Raw genomic sequence first — 20,255 nt, 5'->3', positions numbered from 1 at the left:
CATGCTCTGTAACTGAAAAAAAGACTGAACTACACTTCCAAGACATATTATTTTAAACTGCACAGAAGGATATCTTTACTTGCAAATACATAGCTCCTGACCATCCCACGATTATATTTTTACTATGAGACAAAAAGTTTGTATTATCTGTCCTAACCAGGAGATTATTGATCTATTGACCCCTGCTTCAGTTTACTAAAGAACTAGCATATGTGATTACTTTAAGAATTTTTTTCTACATTATTTTCTATTTCCTTTGGTCAGTAAAGTGTTGTCATGCAATCAGTCAACAAAGTGAAAACACATTCCCAAAGCAGATCTGCAAACCCAGCATGAGTAAAGTGGGCACTTTAGCATTCATTGTATCATCTTTAAGGAAATTGTGCACTATTACGTGTATTATTTCCTAAACTATTACTTTCAAAAGCCTATAATCATTCAAGCATTAGCAACACAAAATAAAAGGAAAAAAAAAATCTAACCAAACAAAAAACCCCTTTGAAATATCCATCCATTTCCTAAAATTAGCACATTTATTTTTGTGTCTGAACCTGTCTTACCCAGTGGAGCTCATAATGTTTCAGAAACACCCAATTCACGTGTGTTGGTGTGCATGGAGCCCAAGTGGCACAGAAGCTGGAGCATGCAGAGATTTTTTCCCGGGATGCTCCAGATCCCCATGCTGAGAACTAGGATGGTAACCAATATCTACTCATGGAAGAAAACACAGACACTAATAAACACATAAAACTTACAGTGAATACAACTTTAATGTATAATGTAGGGATATTAATTTGCTACTTGCAAACAAGGATGCTAGGCTTGCATTTTACTCTAATAAAAGCCTTGAACTTTATTTTTGCTTGTGAAATAATATTTCTTTTCTGGCTTGCTAATAAAGAGAGAGAATAAGTAAGTCATAGATGATTTCAGAGATTAATTTTAAGTGGTTTAGAGAGACAATCTTTTTAGGTTGTAGTGACAGAATCAGAAATACCACAAGAAAAAAAAATCTTGTGAGACATAAGGAAATTTTGCTTTCAATTTATTTCAAAGACAGAGAAAAACTGACCCCAAAGAGGAAGATAAATGTTTTAAACAAGTTAATACTTGTAAAGAGTAATGGGAAAACTGATAAGATAAAGAATGTTGAAATGTATGAACTTAAACAAATCAGATTGGAACTAAAGTGTTACTGTACATATATTAGTCTCAAAGTTATCTTAGTAGAAGATTTAATACACATTAATTAATGATAGATGGGATTTAATAGACATTTCTAATAAAACATGCTGTTTCCCACGAGAAGCATAAGTGATGCATGGTGAACATACATACCTATCCTCTCACCCTCCAGGTAGCTGGGTGGGGAAGGGCATGTTACTCACAGCTCTTTCTTGAGCCCTATTTTGTCACAAACATGAACAAAAATTAAGAGACACCATTGGTCCTTCTGCTCAAATAAGTGTCATTCTTCACTATTTCACAACATCCATGGGGAGTCCCAGAGGCACTGGGCCGGAACTGCTACATCCTATACGTAACTTCTTCTGCTTTGCTTAAATAGTAAATAAGAGATGGAAAGTTATCTGTTCCATTAGGAACAACCTGTGTTTCTCTGCCCTCCTGCAGAACAACGTTTCTAAAACTAGATATTATAGACCATTTATGGCTATTTTTACCTAAAAAAGGAACAGTTTATTTCAGAGAGTTCCTGCAATTTCATTTTTACATGAAAATACATGAAATACATATGGCAAAACAAATACTCTGCCAGTATACTTCCTGTGAATTAGAAAAACGCCTTAACCTCTTAAAGTATAGTATATACTATATATCAGGAGAGATGCAACTCTCCTGCAAAGAGGAGTGGGGAGCTCTTCCTTCTCCCTACCCATCCCCAGAGAAGCAGCCCCAGATCTGGATCCTGCCGTGCTGACAGACATAGGGTATAATGCTTCAGACGGACAACCTACATCCTGCTTCAGAGTGACTACCTCACCACCCTCCCTCCCCAGTTCCCTTCTGCTTCTTTGTTTCACCAATGAAACCACTCATGCTCTCAACTCAGTACTGTAACATCCTCTCAGCTCCCTGCATCTGCTAGATTGAGTTAAGGAGGTAAACACAACATCAGTGCTGTGCTTGGCATGGTATCAGTGCCAGTACTGCTCTGAGGGAGTGAGAGAAGGTGGAAAAATCTTTTCTTGACTTCTGTTTCTATGCCTAAACAGAATTCCAAACTAAAACATTATTTTTTATATAATTCTCATTGAGCCAGCTCTGTATGAGTGATCCAGAAGGGGCTCCCTCACACAGGGTGTGATGAGGTCCCCTGTGCTTCATCACTCTTCAGATCCTAGAAATCTTGCCAATTTTACTAACAAACAGAAAATGAATTCCTGTCAACAAATGAGGCTTGAAACTCTGCACAGAAGCAAAGACTAACAGAGCTAGAGAACAGTAGGATTTCTTAATGGAAGCAGGTTATATAGTAATCATCATCTGCCTTCTTCGTATGCTTGCTATATGCTATCCGCGTGTTGCTGAACACCCCTCACAAGCATGAAAAGTTTGGTTGCCAGCCCAAGCTGCCCTTGGCTTTGCTGCCTTGCAAAAATGCTGGAAAGCAGCATATGGCTGTCTGTTACGTGAAGGAAGAAATGCTCCCCTGTGAAGCCGCTCTAATCACACATACCTATTAATGCCTTCTGTGCAGAGCAAACCTGCAGAGGAAGGCTTGGAACTTCCTACTAGATGACATGCAGATCAGGAGCTGGCACACAAAGATAGCAGGTTTTCTAAAAATAAAATTATTCCTTTCTCGATGGAAATACACTGCCCAAATGCATCCAACAAACAGCTCAGACAACTTCAGTGTTAGATCATTGAGACGAAAATTGTTCAGAAGATGCAATTCAGGATATTCCAAAGCAAAGGCCACTGATTAATGATCAATAGCTAAATATTGTTCTGTGAATTATCTCCTCTTACAGCATCCATCATTCTAGTTTGTATGTGTGTGTACACATCTCCCTCTCTCAAAACAACCACCCACACAATCTCCAGCATCCTGAAATAACAGTTAAATATGAACATCAAAGAGAAAATGCCAACATAAGCCCTGGGAGCAGTACACAAAGTACAGAAATACAGAGAGAGACACACATACTCAAAGAATGACTAATAGCTGACTCTAACTAGATCAGTACCTTGATTTTGAGCAAGTCTGTTGTAGGTTAGGCAAGCAGTTTATTTCATTTCAAGGGGCCAAAGAGAAAGCTCCCTAAATGTGTCTTTTATGATGATACTTTTTGGTCCCATTAGAGCTTTCTAGCTAATATCTTTGCTATGAAATAGCAACAGCATTTCAGAAAGTACTGGTTTAAACCTCAACTAACAGAAAACTGTATTTTGCACTGAGCAGTGGCAGACAACTCCTCCAAACTGGCTAAGAAACCCCAAGAGAACTCCAATAACTGAACACCAAAAACCAGCCAGATGTGTAACTTTAACAAAACACTACACTGAAATGATGCAAAAGTTTACATTTTGAGTTGCAAGAGTATGTGTTTTTTCCCATCATAGCAGCTCAGGTTTGGATAGCTATGGGCACTGCCTTCAAGTCTGCAGCAGCACAAAGATTACAGCCGAGCCTGTATTTGTCAGTGACCAATGCTTGCAGGGAATCAAACAAAAGAAAATAACCCAGAGGCTTCAATGCCTTTGTTTGAAAGAAAGCTACAAAAAAATAACATTAATTTGAAACTTTACAAAAATTCTGTTTCTCAACTTCTCTATATCTGCATATTAAAAACTGATGCTACCCTTAAGCTACTGTCTATTTGGACTTACTAAACCTCTCCCCAAAGCCTTCGCTTCAATCCTTTAAAGTTAAGCACTGCATTGCTACTGCAATGCCACTGTGAATACAATTTCTGCCTCCATTCAGGGAATAGACCCTGTTTGCCTGAATCTCTGGCATTACCATATCCATCAATGTCAGGAGACTAAGCATCACCGCGCAGCAGTACTTAAGTCAACGTTTAATCACACCACACTTTTAATCATGAAACTTCAAAAAGACAGCACAAGAAAGAGCCTATGAGACAATTGAGGTGTGATGCCTGTTCACTAAGCACCCCAGCTCACTTTGTTAGTGCTCAGCCCAGTCCACCGCCTGGCCTCTTGCACACATCTGTCTGTCCATCCTGTCCTTGCACGCTGCACTCCACTAGCATGAGTCCATATATTCACAGGCAAGAGGCAGTGAGATTCAGCACTAAGCCAGGAGGGATCAAAGCTAATCTTAACTCCCAGAGCGGCTTTTCAACAGGATGGAATCGATACGCAATAAACTTTTCATGGCTGCAAGTGTGTCTTGGATTCTCAGCTAACTGCAGTATTAGTTTAAATTCAATTAATGGCTTCATCAGCACTGGAAAAGATATCTTCCCAACAAGTCTGCGGGTAGAATGACTTTAAACACTGCGTGATTGATACAGAAAAACAAAAAGTTAAATTCTTCTTTCACTTGTGCTCGGCCAGCTCACAGATTTTCTATAAGGAATAGGAAGTGCCATCTGAAACCACTTTTTCGACAAAATGTATGGTATGAAATAACAAAGCTATCTTAACAGATGACACATTTCTGTATTTACTTTTTTAAGAACATGAGCACACAACTCTCTTCACATTTTAATTCCAAAGCTGCTAAAGACAATTTGCTCATGGGGAAAAAAATGCAAATTAATGTTTATATATATTGTCCTTTGAGCAAACTTGGCTTGTCAGAGATAGTGTCCAAACCAGAGTCACTCTGCCAAACTACTGACATAAAATAGACTTGAAGTGTCTATCCTGATTGTTGTAGGTGCAATTACAGTACCTAAAACCCCAGAAACCAGGGGTGTGCCCGCTCCCAGGTGATGGACCCCAGTGCTGGCAGTGAAGAGAAGGGAAATTGCTGACCTGGCTGAGCTCACTGCATGTGAACAGCTAACCTGGTGATGCCAAGGAAGAAGAAATTCACTGAAGCAATTAAAGTATATAAAGTAAAACAGGTCAGATGGGTGGTGGCAAGGAGACGAGAGGAAAATGCAGGGGAGGTAATGGGGAGAATGAGTAAATTCTGGGAGTGATGGTCCATGCTGCTTCCCTTATGTCTTTTCCCTTATGATGGGTGTCTCCTCAGCCTTTTGGCATCCATGGCCTCTGCTACAGAGAGGCAAAGATCCCTATGCCGTGCTCGCAGCAGGACAGGCACGGCAGTCTCACAGCCTGGGATGAACCAAACCCTCTGAGCCAGATCTTTCCATCTCACTTACTCTCTTAAAAGCACAAGCTTGCCCCCCAGGGACACAGGCAAAAAGCTTGAGAACTGTAAAAAAAACTCTGAACCAGGCTGTAACCAAAAAGAATGAAATAAAAAAATGATTACTTTACAAACAACACTATGAGAGATAAGACATTTCTGTTCTTGGTAAAGTGTTGCGCAATGTATATCTTCCCTAGAGAGACATCCTAGGGTAAATGCAGCCATATCTAGACACAGAATAGCATGCTAGTATTTATTAATGTTGGATAAAATTCAATACTGTTTCTAATACAGAGCAAAACTAACCCTGAACTCTTTGCTTTGCTAGACGGGAACTGTGAAAAGTAAAATATTTGAGAGCCACTAAATAGTGAGATATAATTTCACTCTAATTTTTTCTTAAATCACTATTCTTCCTTTTGCTCATTGTTTTTTTTTTTCTGGGCATAATGCTGTCTGAAGAAAAAAGAAGAAAATCAGCCCTCGTTGGAAATAAAAACAAAAGATTAATAACATGATTAACCATCTCTTTGGAAGACAAACAATTGAAAAATTCAAGGTCAGTTCTGTTGGTTTACATCATTTGCAATGCTTCTGTTTTTTTAAACAGCTACATACCTCCTTACTTCCTTGTTCTGAATTTGAGCCATCCTTTAACCTCATAGCTGTGAGCTTCACAAGTCTACAAATCTCATCACATCCACAGATTCCTGGTATTGCATCATTGATCTTAAACCTAGTTGAATCCCACTGTTTAGTTGCATCAATTTCTGATCTTAGACCATAAATTATATTTTTTTAACTACTAGCAAAGCATTCTGCCAGACTTTCAAAATAATTAACATCATATTCACGTAACTATTACCCTCTGTATTTCTCTTACAGCTGTCCCTCTCCTTGATTTCATTTCATTGTGAGCTGGTGTCCATGAAGACAGATCACATGTAAATAAGAAAAATATAGATTATTTTGAAAGAAAAGAAGTTAGAGGAAGAACCAAATATCTGAAGGTACTAAGTCAGTAGTGTGGATGCTAATAACATGAACCACAGTATAAAAGCCCAATTCAAAAGTTTTTGCACAGAAAAGAAGCATAGGAACAATAGAAAGCAAGAGGTATCAATACGTTTGGTGTACATGTTGAGGTTAAGAGGAAAACAGTTTCTAAGATATCCCTGAACAGAAAGACATTGTCAGTTCATGAAAATTACATTTTTTTTTTTTTGAAACTTTGTAAAAGCTACTGGAGGCATTTGGACTCCTTAAAAATATGGCTGTGATTTTCAGAAATTACTTATCTCTGTTCTGTTACTATCTTTAGGACTTTATGATCGATATTTCCTAAAAAGAAGGTGTTCAATATTTTCTACAGATCCTGCGAACCTCAATGTATCAGAGCGGGTAGATTACAAAAGAGCATCCAAAATTACTACTGTCTCTCAACAATACTGTTTTCACTACTTCATACATGGGGCTTAACAAGATACTGACAGGTATTAACAAGGTCTTACCACATATTAGCTCTTCCTGTGCTAAGCATTGAGGTGAAGAGGATGCCCAGGGATGCCACCTTGATTGCAACAACTGGGCAAGCTCTGAGGACCTCATCTGGGTCTGTGCAGGACCAGTGGCGAAAGGATAAATCCTGGAGTTGCATGACAGGAGCATTTTTGCAAGAATGAAGCTGTCTATTTCCTCACTTCAACTGTGATGCTATATTTGACAGACATGTTGCTGGCCTACCATGCAGTGAGTTATAGCCACCTTTTGAAAGTCCAGCCAACATTCTGAATGTTCCTATTCTAGCTACTACACATGCTCTTTACTGCCAAACTCCGGAAGGAGTTTAATGAGCCATTTTTAATCTGAATAGATACTGCAGACTGATATGTTAATTTAAAATCTGAAGCATGGGTATTGCTTAGACCTTAAGAAAAAATGGGAAAGAAAAGAAGATAAAAGAGAAAGATCATTCTGAAACACAAGATCATCTGTCTGACCTCATTCCTCAGACTTGAGTATCTTCTGGACACGCATTGTCTAACAGCTTTCCATATTGAATTCAGCAGGTACTGCACAAATCTTCTCTAAAAGGATCAGGTCTTTCCATCCCTCGTGCCACGGATAATATCTCATCACTGGCAGAAAGATCTGCTTTTCCTCCAGGGAAAGGATTTAGGAACTCCTGACTTTGAATCTGCCTGGTAGGGAGAACATTAATTTATGTCTGGGCCAGTAGTATTATCATCTTTAATCACGGGGTCATTCAGCTAACCCTTATCTACATCTGTATGGTGTAATAAAGAGAGCTACCCCAGGCAGTTAAAACGTACAATTAGATTTGGGTATAGTAGAGGTAACAAGAGGAGGAAGTGCTCTGAAGTTTATTAAATCTACAGAAAAAAAGAAGAGTTAAGTGGAATACTTAAAGGTCAGTTTGTGATTCAAAGGGTTAGTGTGGAAGAAGTACATTTCCATCTACAAAGAAATAGGGTTGCTATTCCCCAGCCATCATCTGGGGAAGCCTTCAGATGGAATGATGGTCCAATCCACGAGAACCCAAGGGAGTGTTTCCATATTTTGTTTCTTGCTGGTTCAGATGGTCTACAAAGTTTCTGGGACTTCATACAAAACATGCAACAAATGAACAACTTGCTCTTAGACTATTAAGGCTTAAGGAAAAGATAACCATTTATACTAATTTGCTAGTCTGAAGGCAAGCAGCTCAGCTGAACTGCAAGAACAGAACACTGAAGTTTCTACCTTTATTTCAGTTTTCCACTGTGCTTCCATTTTCCCTCTGGCACCTGAAATTTTGTTATACTTTCTTCAACACTTCCCATTTTCACCATGATCCCGATCACACCATTGGTCCATAATAGCCTGCTTTTGCTTGCCTGAAGCCTTTTAGTAGCTCACACTTACTCCTCTGAGCAGCATTTCACCCTTCCAGCGATTAGCAGGGCATTCTTTCTGTTCTTCAACACCAAACTGACATGGGAATCTCCCTCATGCGCAATGCTTATCTTTTGCTCAGGTGAAAGAAGTACAATGATTTCTGGGGAAAAAAGCAGCATTAGGAAAAATCCCACCAAATGCATTTTGAAGAAAGACTTACTGTGGATTTTTTTTTTCTGTTATGTTGCTGTTTTAATGAATGTCAAATGCATGCAGAGCAACAGATGTTCATAATTTCTATATTATTGCAAAATGAATATTATAATACTACTACTACTACATCCCATTCAAACTTTAATTAGAAAATATATATTTTGTCTGCTGTTTAAACTGTTTAATTTTTCTTATCTTCCAGCACTAACACTTGCTCTGTGGTTACATTACACCTCCTCTGGTGTATATACTCTGGGCAATATACTCTGGGCAAAAGACTTTTCAAAATAAAGCATATGACTGCTAACCCTTACACATGTAAGCACAGGTACGTGGAGTTCTGCAAAGCAACACACTGTGCTCATTCCTCTAAGCATATGCTGAGTTTCAGGTGTGTGCTGATGTTTTAGTAACCTTCTCAAAGTGCAAGGACACACTTCACAACCCTTTTTTGGAAAAGGTCAAAGCAACAATAACTAGACTACAATATTCTGCTGCTATAGTTGTTCTAAAAATAATAGATACTTTCTGCTTCTTTTACCCTGAAAACCTTGCAAGACTTTCAGCTTAGTCAATACTTGGTTAAGTTGGCTATGGAACTTGTTCCAAACACAAGTTTTCATGAGTGATTACTATTTAAGTGTGCACTTCTTCTGGCTCACTGTCTACTGCAATTATGCAAATAAGATGCAACTTTACCATTTCAGCATAATTACATCAAAAACAATTGAGCTATATTAAGACTGACTTAAGATGAATGAATTCAGTTCATGTAATAATTTCCTAAATCACCTCAAGGGAACACAGCAAAGAAAATTTTGTCCCAAGAGTGACATCAAGTATCAAGACAAACAACTGTGTATCTGGGGCCTGATTCTGCACGAAAGCGAGTGCTTTAGATTTCCTGCTGTGATTTTCCCACGGTTACCAAAATAAGAACTTCACATGGCATACAGGTACATAGGTTTAAATACACCAGCACACTGTGTTGCACATCTGTGTTTTGAATTGAAAAGTCATGACTAGGGGATAAGTATTATTTGAAAAATGTCTTTTTCTGTATAATGACCATTTCATTTTATGACTTATGTGACCAGTAGCTTTACAGACATCAAAAATCTGATAAGCCAAAGTGTACCATATATACTTTAACCTGCAGACACTTTAATTTTCAATGCAATTTAACATTTCCTGGCTTATTAGACTAACATTTTTCCCCAAAAGGTGAGAAGAGGCTAGCAGCATCACATAGTTCAGGTTAAGGCATGGGAGCTGCAGTGCTCTCTGTTTCCAGAGTGATAAAAGGAAAGGAAAAAAAAAATATTCTTAAGTAGAAAAATAAGGATAACCCCCTCATTCATGATAACTGAAAAAGTTCTCATCAAATCCAGCGAGAAGTAAGCTGGTGCTTAACTATTGCCTTGACTTAAAGCCCATGAGCTGCAAAGGCAGCACTGCTGCACACCACGGTACAGAAAGGAGACTACTAGGCTGGAATACTGTTCAAGACAGGGTCCTTCAGGGCCAATTGAGTTCCATTCTGCTAATTTAGATTTTTTCCATCAATTTATAGGGACAATCAAGGCTTCTTATTTCATTTATTTTATGTACTCATCAGAAGAAACACAGTACTAAATTTTAGGAAGATGGTCATTGCTGGATGATAAAAGAATAACTTTAAAACGTCTGTTTCCAGTTCTCCTGGAGTCATAGCCAAATGAAACCTGTACAAGAACAGAAAGAAAACAATGTACAGCAGTCTAAATGCAAGAAAGGCAGACAACACATACGGATAATAGCCTCACTAAGCAAAGAAATGCTAATACATAAGGATTACTTACTTCTGTAAGTAAAGATTTCAGTGCATGTTTTTCTTAGTGGACAAAATTGAATCAGTTGGAAAGGGGAAACTTTCAGTTCTGGAAAACTGTTTCAGGAGAATGGGAATTTGCTCTGTCCTCGCAACCATCCCTTTACTCTTCCTCCCAACAGGACTAAGCAGATGGCAGATACAGATGGCAATTAGAGATGGATGAACGGGACTGAAAAAGGTAAGAACCAGCCTGAACCTTTCCGAGAGGTCACAGAGCAGCCAGAAAACATTTGCTATTGACAGTGCAATTGCTATTCCGGGACACTTCGCTCTGCCTCTCCTTTCATACCAAGTACAGTACCTACTTCTGGATGAATGGTTTTCCCTTTCAGGAAAGTAACACGCAACTCATGGACCTCAAAATATGTACCTACCCTATGGCATCTGCTCTTGAAGAATGAAAACTATTATACATATAAAGGCAAAATGTAATTTAAGCATCAGAAACAAGTAATCATGCAATCTACATGACTGCAAGTGCAAAATGCAAGTAGCCAATTTTTTGACAACAATCTAATAGAGTCAGTGAATAAGAAGATATTGGTAGGCTCAATGGACTTCTTTTTTTTTGCAGATACAGTAAATTTGTTTGTATTTGTAACCATTATTTAACCAACATTATTTCTACACCTGAACCCTTCTACTCCCTTATTGTCACTCCCTTACTGCGTTCAAAAGCAAACTTAATGGATCCCATTATGTCCAATATGTTTAATGTGTAATATAGAAGGATAATATATTAAAACAAACAAACTTGGTAAGATTATATTCTGTGTGCTGTTGGCAGACTTTTTGTTTCTGTGTCAGAAACCCTCAGGGAAGAACACAAACAGTATGAAAAGATATTAAAATAGCCTGGTTTTCAGAAACAAACACTTCATTGTCTATCAACTTTACGTATTTATGGAGAAGTAACATGCAAAAATGCCTCCAGGGTTTAAAAAAAAGTGTAAAAAGATGAAGCATATTATATACCTGAGAAGAATAACTAATGAGGTGTAGACACAGTAGAAATGAATCCAAATATTTGGTTTTCCTGTGAGTGAAGACATCAGAGCCTATGTTAATGTGGGCAACATGTTCAGTGACTCTTAGGAGACCCTGCCCGACCCAAGGCCATGTGCCAGCTGAGGAGTTTATGTTCTTCACTCAGTGTGTGTCTTACAAAGAACTTTTCTTTTCATATTATAGAGAACATGGACTCTAATTGGCAAGTTTGGTTTGCCCAGAGGAAGCCATTTAGATAGTTAAGCTTCTATACAGACAAAAGGATTAACAAAATGAGGAATGATCATACAACAAACACTTCAGGAAAAAAGAGAAATACCAAGAAATTTAGAGCTTATGTAAAAAAAGTCCCCACATTTTTATGTATGCATGCATGTGTACAAGTGTACATATTTGTGAAGCACGCAAGCAATAAGTATAAATCAATACAGGGTTTAATCTGAATGAAACAGAAGTTACAGTAAGTTTAAATTGAAACTGTTGTTTTAAAAATATATTTTTATTTATTCAGCAGAAAACTTACCCACTGCTCCAGAGATGATACATAAATTGCAAAAGATTTTGTCTCCCTACTTATATACATGATATGTTAAGACGGTTTTGGTTTACTTCATTTTAAGTGATAAAGGCCTTGTCATATTACCACAGCTTAAGACAAGCTTTGAAATTGTGCTTTTAATAAATAACTGCTAGTAGCTTCTTACCTGTGGAAATAAAATATCTTTTTAAGTAAGGAACACAGGCTTTTAGGGAAATTTCAGGATATGAAGACTTACTGAATGTACTTTATACTCTTTGTATCACACCAAGTCTGCATGCATTTATTCAAAAAACTTACACAAGGAAAAAATATGGGCAATCAGTTTTATAGCACCAGCATTTCAGGAAACAGGATTGAGAGCCAAGCAGAAGGGAGCTCTTACCTTCTATAGTCGCTCGCTTGGGCAGGATGGTGATAGCTCCCTCAGCGACATCCTCTTGCTGAAGTAACGGGCTCACCTTAGAGCCCCACGTGTCCGAGCCCACCCATAGGAAGTGACCAACTTGATCCGCCCTCTTAGCAGCTGCAAGGATTTGCCTGAGGAGAAGAACATTTTGTTCACAAATTAATTTAATTTAAACAGATAATTGCTTGGGAAAAATGTTGTGTTGCAACTCCAGAATGAATAGAAATGGTATATTCCTGTCACCACTATAGTTCAGGAATTTCACTACACGCTGTATCACAATCCATGCAGCACAGATTGAATCTCTCTTTTAATTAACTCCGTATCCCAAGACTAAAATCCTGATTCCATTAAAACTTAAAAGTTTTGCTATTGACTGTACTGAAACTTTATCCTAACTTCTCTGTCTCTTGTTTTGGAGGACTGGGTCTGTCAGTAATTGACAATGCCATCAAAAATTTAAGCTAATTTAAAATTCTGGAGACAGAATATGGAACATGGGCAAGTGAGAAATGAGAGTCAATCTTTTAAAATACTCTTTATATTATTTTATGAGCAAGTGGTATGTGGTTAAACCTTGAGCACCTTATGTGTTTTAACCTTGTGCATCTAAGCCATTTTATCACTAGTAACTGCTACTTGCCATAAAATAGACTCTGAATTAATGAATAATACATAGTACCGTGAGCTTGGAAAGAGAGGTATCTTAATGCCTCTTTGAGAGGGAAGGTCATGTCTGCCTTCCAATGCACCAGTAAAGCTTTAACAGGAAAATCTTCCAGGCCTTGATGAACATTCCTATTCCTCCACTACAGCAATGCACAGTCCAGGGCAACATGCGAGCCAGGGTAGCAAAAGCAGCACCTCCATGCCTGGTGCTACCCTCTGCAATGTAAACTCCCTATCCCTACATTACTCTTACCAACAGACATTTCCACTTCATTATTCATACTCTTACTTGCTCTTTCTTTTCTGCATAGCTATCAAGCACAAATTAATCAATTCCCTTGGTCATCCTTACTTTATGTCTTCATCATTGGCAAAAATAACGATGGCCCGGGCATTGGGAGTTTCTAGGAGCTGCTTGATAATTTTATCAAAGTCAATGGTCTTGTCCTTGCGATCCTGGGGGATTTTCAGGGACTGAGCAATGCAGAGCCCACCTGTTTAAGACAGAAAAAAGAACTCTTATCACTGGTGAATACAGGAAAGACCGTGGGAAATGCACGTGGAAGGGAAGCCTGGGAAGAAGAGAAGCTCTCTGATTGGATTGCTCTCTTTTCGAAGCACTTAATCTTCATGTCAAGCTTTCTGAGGGATTCATACAATCATTTTTGCCAGAGCGCTCATTGGGATATGCAGAATCTGCCTGCCTGGGTAGGGTAATGGATTAAACTGGTGGACAAAACCAAGATCATAGAAAAACAAAATAAACATTTCACCAGTCAGTAGAGGGATTATAAAATAAACAACAAACAAACAACACCCCTAACAAGCTTAAACTGATTTGAAAAAACAAACAAACAAAAACCAACAACAGGTTGAAAGGCAGGCAATGTTGTAAGTGTTCAAAAAAGACAAATTTCATCTCAACGAAGAGCTGAGATTCTTTATAATCTCACAAGTTGAAGGAAGGAGGGAAAATGCTTCCACAGAAACAACTTATCTAGAATAGGAACAGCAAAGGAGTTTAGATATTGGTAAAGTGAGGACTGATCAAGAAAATCCTTACTCTTCAAAAGTCCATCACCAAAAGGAACAGAGCTGCCCAAGTAACTGAAGCCTCAGGATAATCTACATGTCTGTGCTGGACTTCTCATAAATACACAGGTAACATTGGAAAAAGAATAGTATCAACACAGTAATAGTGATAAATATACCCAGACCAAAAAGTACCGAGTTTTAGCACAGTTCACATATTATAGTTACTTAGCTTGGTTTTTTGGGGGGACACCAACTTCCTCAGTATACTGTGCAGTGTGTTCATTAATAAAGTATCAGAGATGCATAATAAGAAACAGCAGTGGGACCCCATTAATTTCAAGACAGGAGGATAAAAGAGATATTCACAGATATGTTTTAAAATACAGATTTAAAAGTACTGTTAAATGAAGTAATAGAGAAGGTGTTCCCAGGGAAAGGACATGGAGGAGGCTGCTTATCCACCATCAGCACGAGCTGTCTGCCTGCAGACATAAAGGATAACATAATCATCCTAAACCACAGCAAAGCAGATACACAAACACCTGGAGGAAAACCACTGAACATTTGTAAAGACCAAATGCATGGCTTCAAAACTGCAAAATGTTGCTCTTGTGCAGATCTCCGAGTAGTTCACAAAGCGGGTCAGGATCATTTTTTCTTCTTTTAGACACAGAGAAGCTGAGACACAGAGGTTGCCTGAAGTAAGGCCAGGCCTGTTGGTAACAGCTGATCCAAAAACTCTGGGGGAAAAAAGATTGGTTTAGGTGGGAAGAAATAAATTGGAGAAAAGGAGAGGCTGAGAAGGAATAAAACAGAAAGAATAAAACAGTCCAAGTTTTCCTTGGACTCACACAGAATGCTTGCTTTTGTTTAACAATTACTACAAGCTGAAATTATTGCAACCTGATTTTTTTCTTTGAAACAATACTTATTTTTACAAGTAAATTTCATTTTTTAAATGAAGTAAGTCTTACTGTTAGTACGTTCAAAAAGTTTAAATGGTTTTAAATGTTCCTTTTATTTTGCCTGACAAAATTAGACCAAATCAACTCAGATCCATGAGCAGAATTATCCAGCTGTCCTGAAACACCTCACTTGGCATGGATTACATCTTGGTTAAAAGCATTTTACCCTTCAACCAGCTCTGGTTTTGAGCCTGAGGCTTCTACTCCACAAGCAGGGCCAAGGCAACTCCCAAGCACAGGGCACCCACAGGCCACTGGAAAGGGGGGGAACCATCAGTGCGTCTCTGTTGAGGAAAATCTCTCCATCCTGGCACCAAGCCTCAGGAGAATTTAAAGTTAATAGCTGCTCCTGGAAAGTATCCGTGACTTCCCTGGCACTCCATCATGCCACACCAAGCCAAGCTGCTCCCATGAGAGACATCGATTTCTCTTGTTAAATAAGGACAGGGCAACTTTGGAGAATTCATTGAGAAAAAAAGAAAAAAATCCAAACCAACATACAGACTGTTACAAAGGTCTGAGATTTGTCAGTTGAAAATTTATGCATTCCTTCCATGGTGTCCTTTAAGGAGGATTCTCCTCTGATACAGCAGAGCAGAAGATATATTTTATAGTACCACAACCAAAGGGCTTTCGCCCACTGGATGGGGCCATTATTTAGACACATTGGAAACTGCTACAAAGATCCTTTGCAAACCCTCATAGCTCTCCATCGCTTTCATTTCACCACAAAGAAATGACCACACTGCCAGGCATGAAGAGAGAACAGAAGCAAAGGGTTCTCGGACCTGGCATCCATGACAGCAATAATTCTGTAGTTAAGAGTCTATGTATAATAAAGAGTCCCTGTATGCAGGGAAAAAAACCCAAAACCGAAAACAAAAAAGACACAAAAACCTAGATAAGGTGATACACCGATGTTTTAGAACTACTATTACAAAACCAGTATTTAATATTAAGTAATTGTGACCTACATGATTGAAGCGCTTGGAAAAAAAGCTAAAATTGTTGGAAATGCTGCTAGCTCAGCAATCCATTCTGACAATAATTACACCTATTGTGTGGGTCATGCAATCTCTATTGCCTGGATGGAGAAGCCAAAAATCTTATTATAGTTGATAATGTTTACAGCTGAACTGAGATTTTTGGACAGAGACAGCTGTGGCCAGGCTCTCAATAGTGAAGAAAAAGGCCTCTAATGCAATGTACAGCTTCAAAGTATGTAATTTCCCTGGGTATTTTTAAAGAAAAGAGGAGCCATGGTGGAGAACGAAACAGTTTGGAATTCTGGAGGGCAGATTTCAGGTCATTTTTGTGATACAGAGATTTCTGCTGCCTTTGGGAGTTCACCTCTTAGTTTCTCTGCTGTCCACCGGTGAAGGGAGGTAACAGCTTCTTTTTTAACACGCTAGTTATGGTAGGGGTGCCGTGGTCAGACACTGTGTGTTTAGCCCAAGGTAGATGGGAAGCTGCTTTTGCAGCCAGGATGGTGGAAGAGCCTAAATTGAGTGGCTGATCTCATACTCCATTAACTTTTGTGCCAAAGGAATTACAGATAAATGGTAAGTAGGGATCATGGATAAATGGCAAATATCAATGATAACTTCAAAATATTTTATCTACAGTATGGTAGGTATGATACTTTCAATATAACAGCAGCAGGAGAGACCAGCACTTGAAAGCACTCTCTGAAAAAACATTAGGAACAGAAACTGCTAGAGTCATACATGGCAGATCAAGGGCAAATAAAAAAGGCAGAGAAGTAAGATGCGAGAAGACCAAAATCCAGATGGTACAATTCAGACATGTTGATGGATATTCTGGTTTCACACTGCTAGTGCCTCTTCCAGGAAACTGACATTATTACAAATTGACTAATATGTGCTCCCAGTCACCGAAATGGGCCAATGTGTATTATTTTCTTATTTGCTTTGTTTTGCTCAGGTCCATACCGGGCGGCATTTGACACCAGAGTACAAGCTCTTGTTGTGGCAGCAGGGGGATCCATCCCAGACACCTGACTATACTAGTCACATTAGCTTCTGTTTACATCCAAGCTTACGAGCTTGAATAAAAGTGTTTGTATCTCCGCAGAGAACCTCATGGCAGGCAGAGGCACATGCCATTTTTCATTCTTTAGCAATAACAGATGCCCAAGGAATTGGATGTATATTCTCATCTTGCATTCTTCTTACAATAGGAAACACATGTGCACAGTTATTTAAACTGTCAAGCTAATTCACAGTGCTCCCAAGGTAGAAACCTCCAAGGGAATTAAGCAGTAAAAATGTGAAAGTTAGAAATTAAGGATTTTGTCATAGGATTTCTGCAGTAATATATTACCCCTGACAGACTGGAGAAGTGGCAAATGTTCCAACTAGCTATAAACTGCTATGGCAATTAGTAGCAGTTTGGGAGTCAAACTCCCACTGCACCCTGCAACCAACCTCCAGCAGCCACAGTTTGCAGGTTGCATGGCTCTGAGAGCCTCCCTGGCATCCCCAGGACTGCTCTCACTAGCAGTACCACCCTGGCTAGAGAGGATTCCCATTGTTTGCTGCAGTTATTTCTGTCTATTGAGTAAAGGCAGGAGGTAACTAGCTGAGATTCCACAACCAAGTGCAAAGGCCATTATGAAGATAATGGATATTGGCGATACATAAAAGATTTCCAACCTGGTGATTCTATGATTCTATATTTGATACAGCATTCAGGTAATACTGAAAGCAAATGTTTAACTCCTTTAAGGATGGAGTTTTAGAAATTCACAGGAATTGGTACCACAATGACAATGAGGCAGTCAGTTCTATATCTCTCTACCCCTGAAACAATATCCCTGATACAATAACCTTCCTCTTCCAGGCTATCCTTCCCTGCTGTCAGCAAATGGTTTGGTAGTAACATCAAATTGGGGACAGGAAAACCAGAAGCAGACTTGGTAGGTTCAGCCTTTCCAGATGTACCTTTGTCCAACAAGTAAGCTATGAAAATGCAAAACAATCTGTGAAAAGGATAAGACAACAAGGCAAACCTTTTCCTTAAACAATACTTTGAAAATTATTTGGTCTTACAGCTTTCCCAGTGGATTGTGTCACTTTGGCAAACTGACCCAACTGTCTGGGATTGTTGCCGGCATTAAAATTCCCCATGCTGCAACTACTGGCAGCACTCTGAGAATCAAACACAGAAATGCTAACATTTCAACTAAAATTATCAGCACGTGCAGATTTTTGTGGGGGGCAAGCAAACAAAATGCAAAGTGAAGTTGCGTCCTTTTCCTTGGCTGGTGAAAAACAATCTTCCCCCTAAACTTTATTTCCAGTAGAAACTGAACTTCATTAAGTCACTGAACAAGACTGATTGTAGCAGTTTCTGTCTCAAGAAACAACATTTCTAGTTTATCTTTGCACAAAGAGAACCTTCTTCAGTTTCACTTTGATCCTTTAATGGCCCCTACTTTCTCATGTGCTTCTGGAGAAGTTTTAATTAAGTGATGCTGGAGACCAAGGAAGTTCATCTCAAGGTGTTGCTCAGAATGCTGACAATTAAAGATGTACAAATATCTGATTTTTTTTGGTTTTGCTGCCAGACCAAAAAAGAAAATTTATAGAATCAAATTTATTTTTGGTGCTAGATCTTCTATTTTCCTCATTAAAATAAAAAGCCATACAACTCATTTTACCTAAACCAAAAAACTCCATTTCATCTGAACTGCAAACAGTCATTATCAGGAACCTGTAGGAGGCGACAAATGAGGAGCTACACAGGAGATTCTGGTACCTTTCTCCTACCTAATGATTAAAATAGTCATCAGAAAACGTGAGTTTCCTTCTTTCCAAAGGAAGTGTCAAACTTGTTCCTCAGATTTCAACATCCTGACCCCGTCATCACCTACCAACACCGGGACAAAGTTCCTATGCCTATTAGTAGAGCTGCACCAGTCTCAACTGAAACAGAATATTATATTGATTTTTGGTCAAACAGTAGCATCAAAAACGAGATCAAAGCAACCATGCGTAGAAGGTAAATTGCTCTCGGATACAACAAGGGACCTCAGCTCTCCTGCATGAACACAGCCATCACCAAATCGCTGAGAGCAGTGGGATGAGATGTCCCTTGTGTTCCTTCCCCAGTCTCTCCAATCAAAGGTGCAGACTGAACTTAGTCTCAAGCTTACGAATAGATTTAGGAAGCATGAAATCACATTTTCCTCCAAAATTAGTAATCATCAAAATCTTTTTGTCCTTTACAGCAGAATACTATTCAGTTAGGAACAGAAAAAAACCCCAGTACTGATGCTCAGTGAAGGAAAGAGCAGTAAGAGTGATCAAAAGAAAACCAAGATGAGCAGGTTAGAAAAGGTAGACAGAAAAGGACTAGTTGTGCAACAAGCAGATGGCTTCTGTTTCTTGGTTTCCTGCTTTTACTCTTAGTAAAATGGCTTACTGGTAGGATTCAGTTTGTTCAATTACTGTCAGGAACAGGAGACTAAACCCATTCTTTCCCTGCCTGCATAGGATGCCAGCTTTCTGCTTTTTCCCCTTACCAACAGAATACGTACGTAAGATGCAGCTTCACAAGTATCCTCAAAAAATGTTTTTCTATAAGAACTTTTATAGAGACATCCAAGGAAGTTGGGTTTGAATTCTGATACTAAAAAAAAAAAAAAATCCCAAGTACAAAAAAAGCAGAAAAAAAGAAAATAAAATAACAAATATAGTAATCTTTACAAAAGATGAAAAAAATGAAAAGTTTGTACTGATACTTTTTCTGTCTTCAACCTCTTGAACCATATGGTATTTTCACATTACAAATTATCCAGTATTGTATGGATGGTCGAGTACAGGAATCAAGCCTGGCCCTGACACACTCCCGGAGTGGAAGCAGACACCTAAATAACCACATTGTGCTGCTTCTCAGATGCCTGCCAGGAGAAGGTGCTGGAGCCACCTCTATAAAATCATGGTTAAATAATCATACTTCCAAGGCTCATTATCAAAGCATTTTTTAAATGGCTATTTTATTTCTTCCCTTTTGTATCTTATTTCCTTACTATCAACTCTAGGAGAGAGGACTGGATTCTTTCACACAACAGAAAGGAAAAAGTCAAGCTGGTGGCAGGAGACTGCTGAGACCACATGAGTGGGGGCCCCACATGCCCCTCTCCTGGGCTGTCTTCACGACCCACAACAGCTTCTGTGCGAGGGAGGATTTTCTCGCAGGTTTTCATTCCTGCTTGCAAAACAAATGGAGAAGTCAAAACTCCAGAAATTGTGGCTTCAACCTCATGATGGAGCCCACACTGTGAAATAACCAACATGCTCATCTTG

General features: G+C 38.9%; 1 protein-coding gene across 4 annotated transcripts in view; it reads right to left on the bottom strand.

Moving 5' to 3' along the window:
* GRM7 (glutamate metabotropic receptor 7) overlaps positions 1-20,255 on the bottom strand; it is a 300,952-nt gene that overhangs the window by 128,782 nt on the left and 151,915 nt on the right. For all 4 annotated transcript variants that reach the window (XM_069866002.1, XM_069866004.1, XM_069866003.1 and 1 more), the window contains exons 3-4: positions 13,278-13,419; positions 12,233-12,387 (exon numbers count right to left, since the gene is read on the bottom strand). In XM_069866002.1, the coding sequence (XP_069722103.1) occupies positions 12,233-12,387; positions 13,278-13,419 (297 nt within the window). The remainder of the gene's footprint in view (positions 1-12,232; positions 12,388-13,277; positions 13,420-20,255) is intronic.

The sequence above is a fragment of the Phaenicophaeus curvirostris genome, chromosome 11, assembly GCF_032191515.1.
Source record: "Phaenicophaeus curvirostris isolate KB17595 chromosome 11, BPBGC_Pcur_1.0, whole genome shotgun sequence".
Lineage (NCBI taxonomy): Eukaryota > Metazoa > Chordata > Aves > Cuculiformes > Cuculidae > Phaenicophaeus > Phaenicophaeus curvirostris.
Note: the sequence above shows the minus strand (reverse complement) of the source record. Positions and strands in the feature narration are given on the sequence as shown.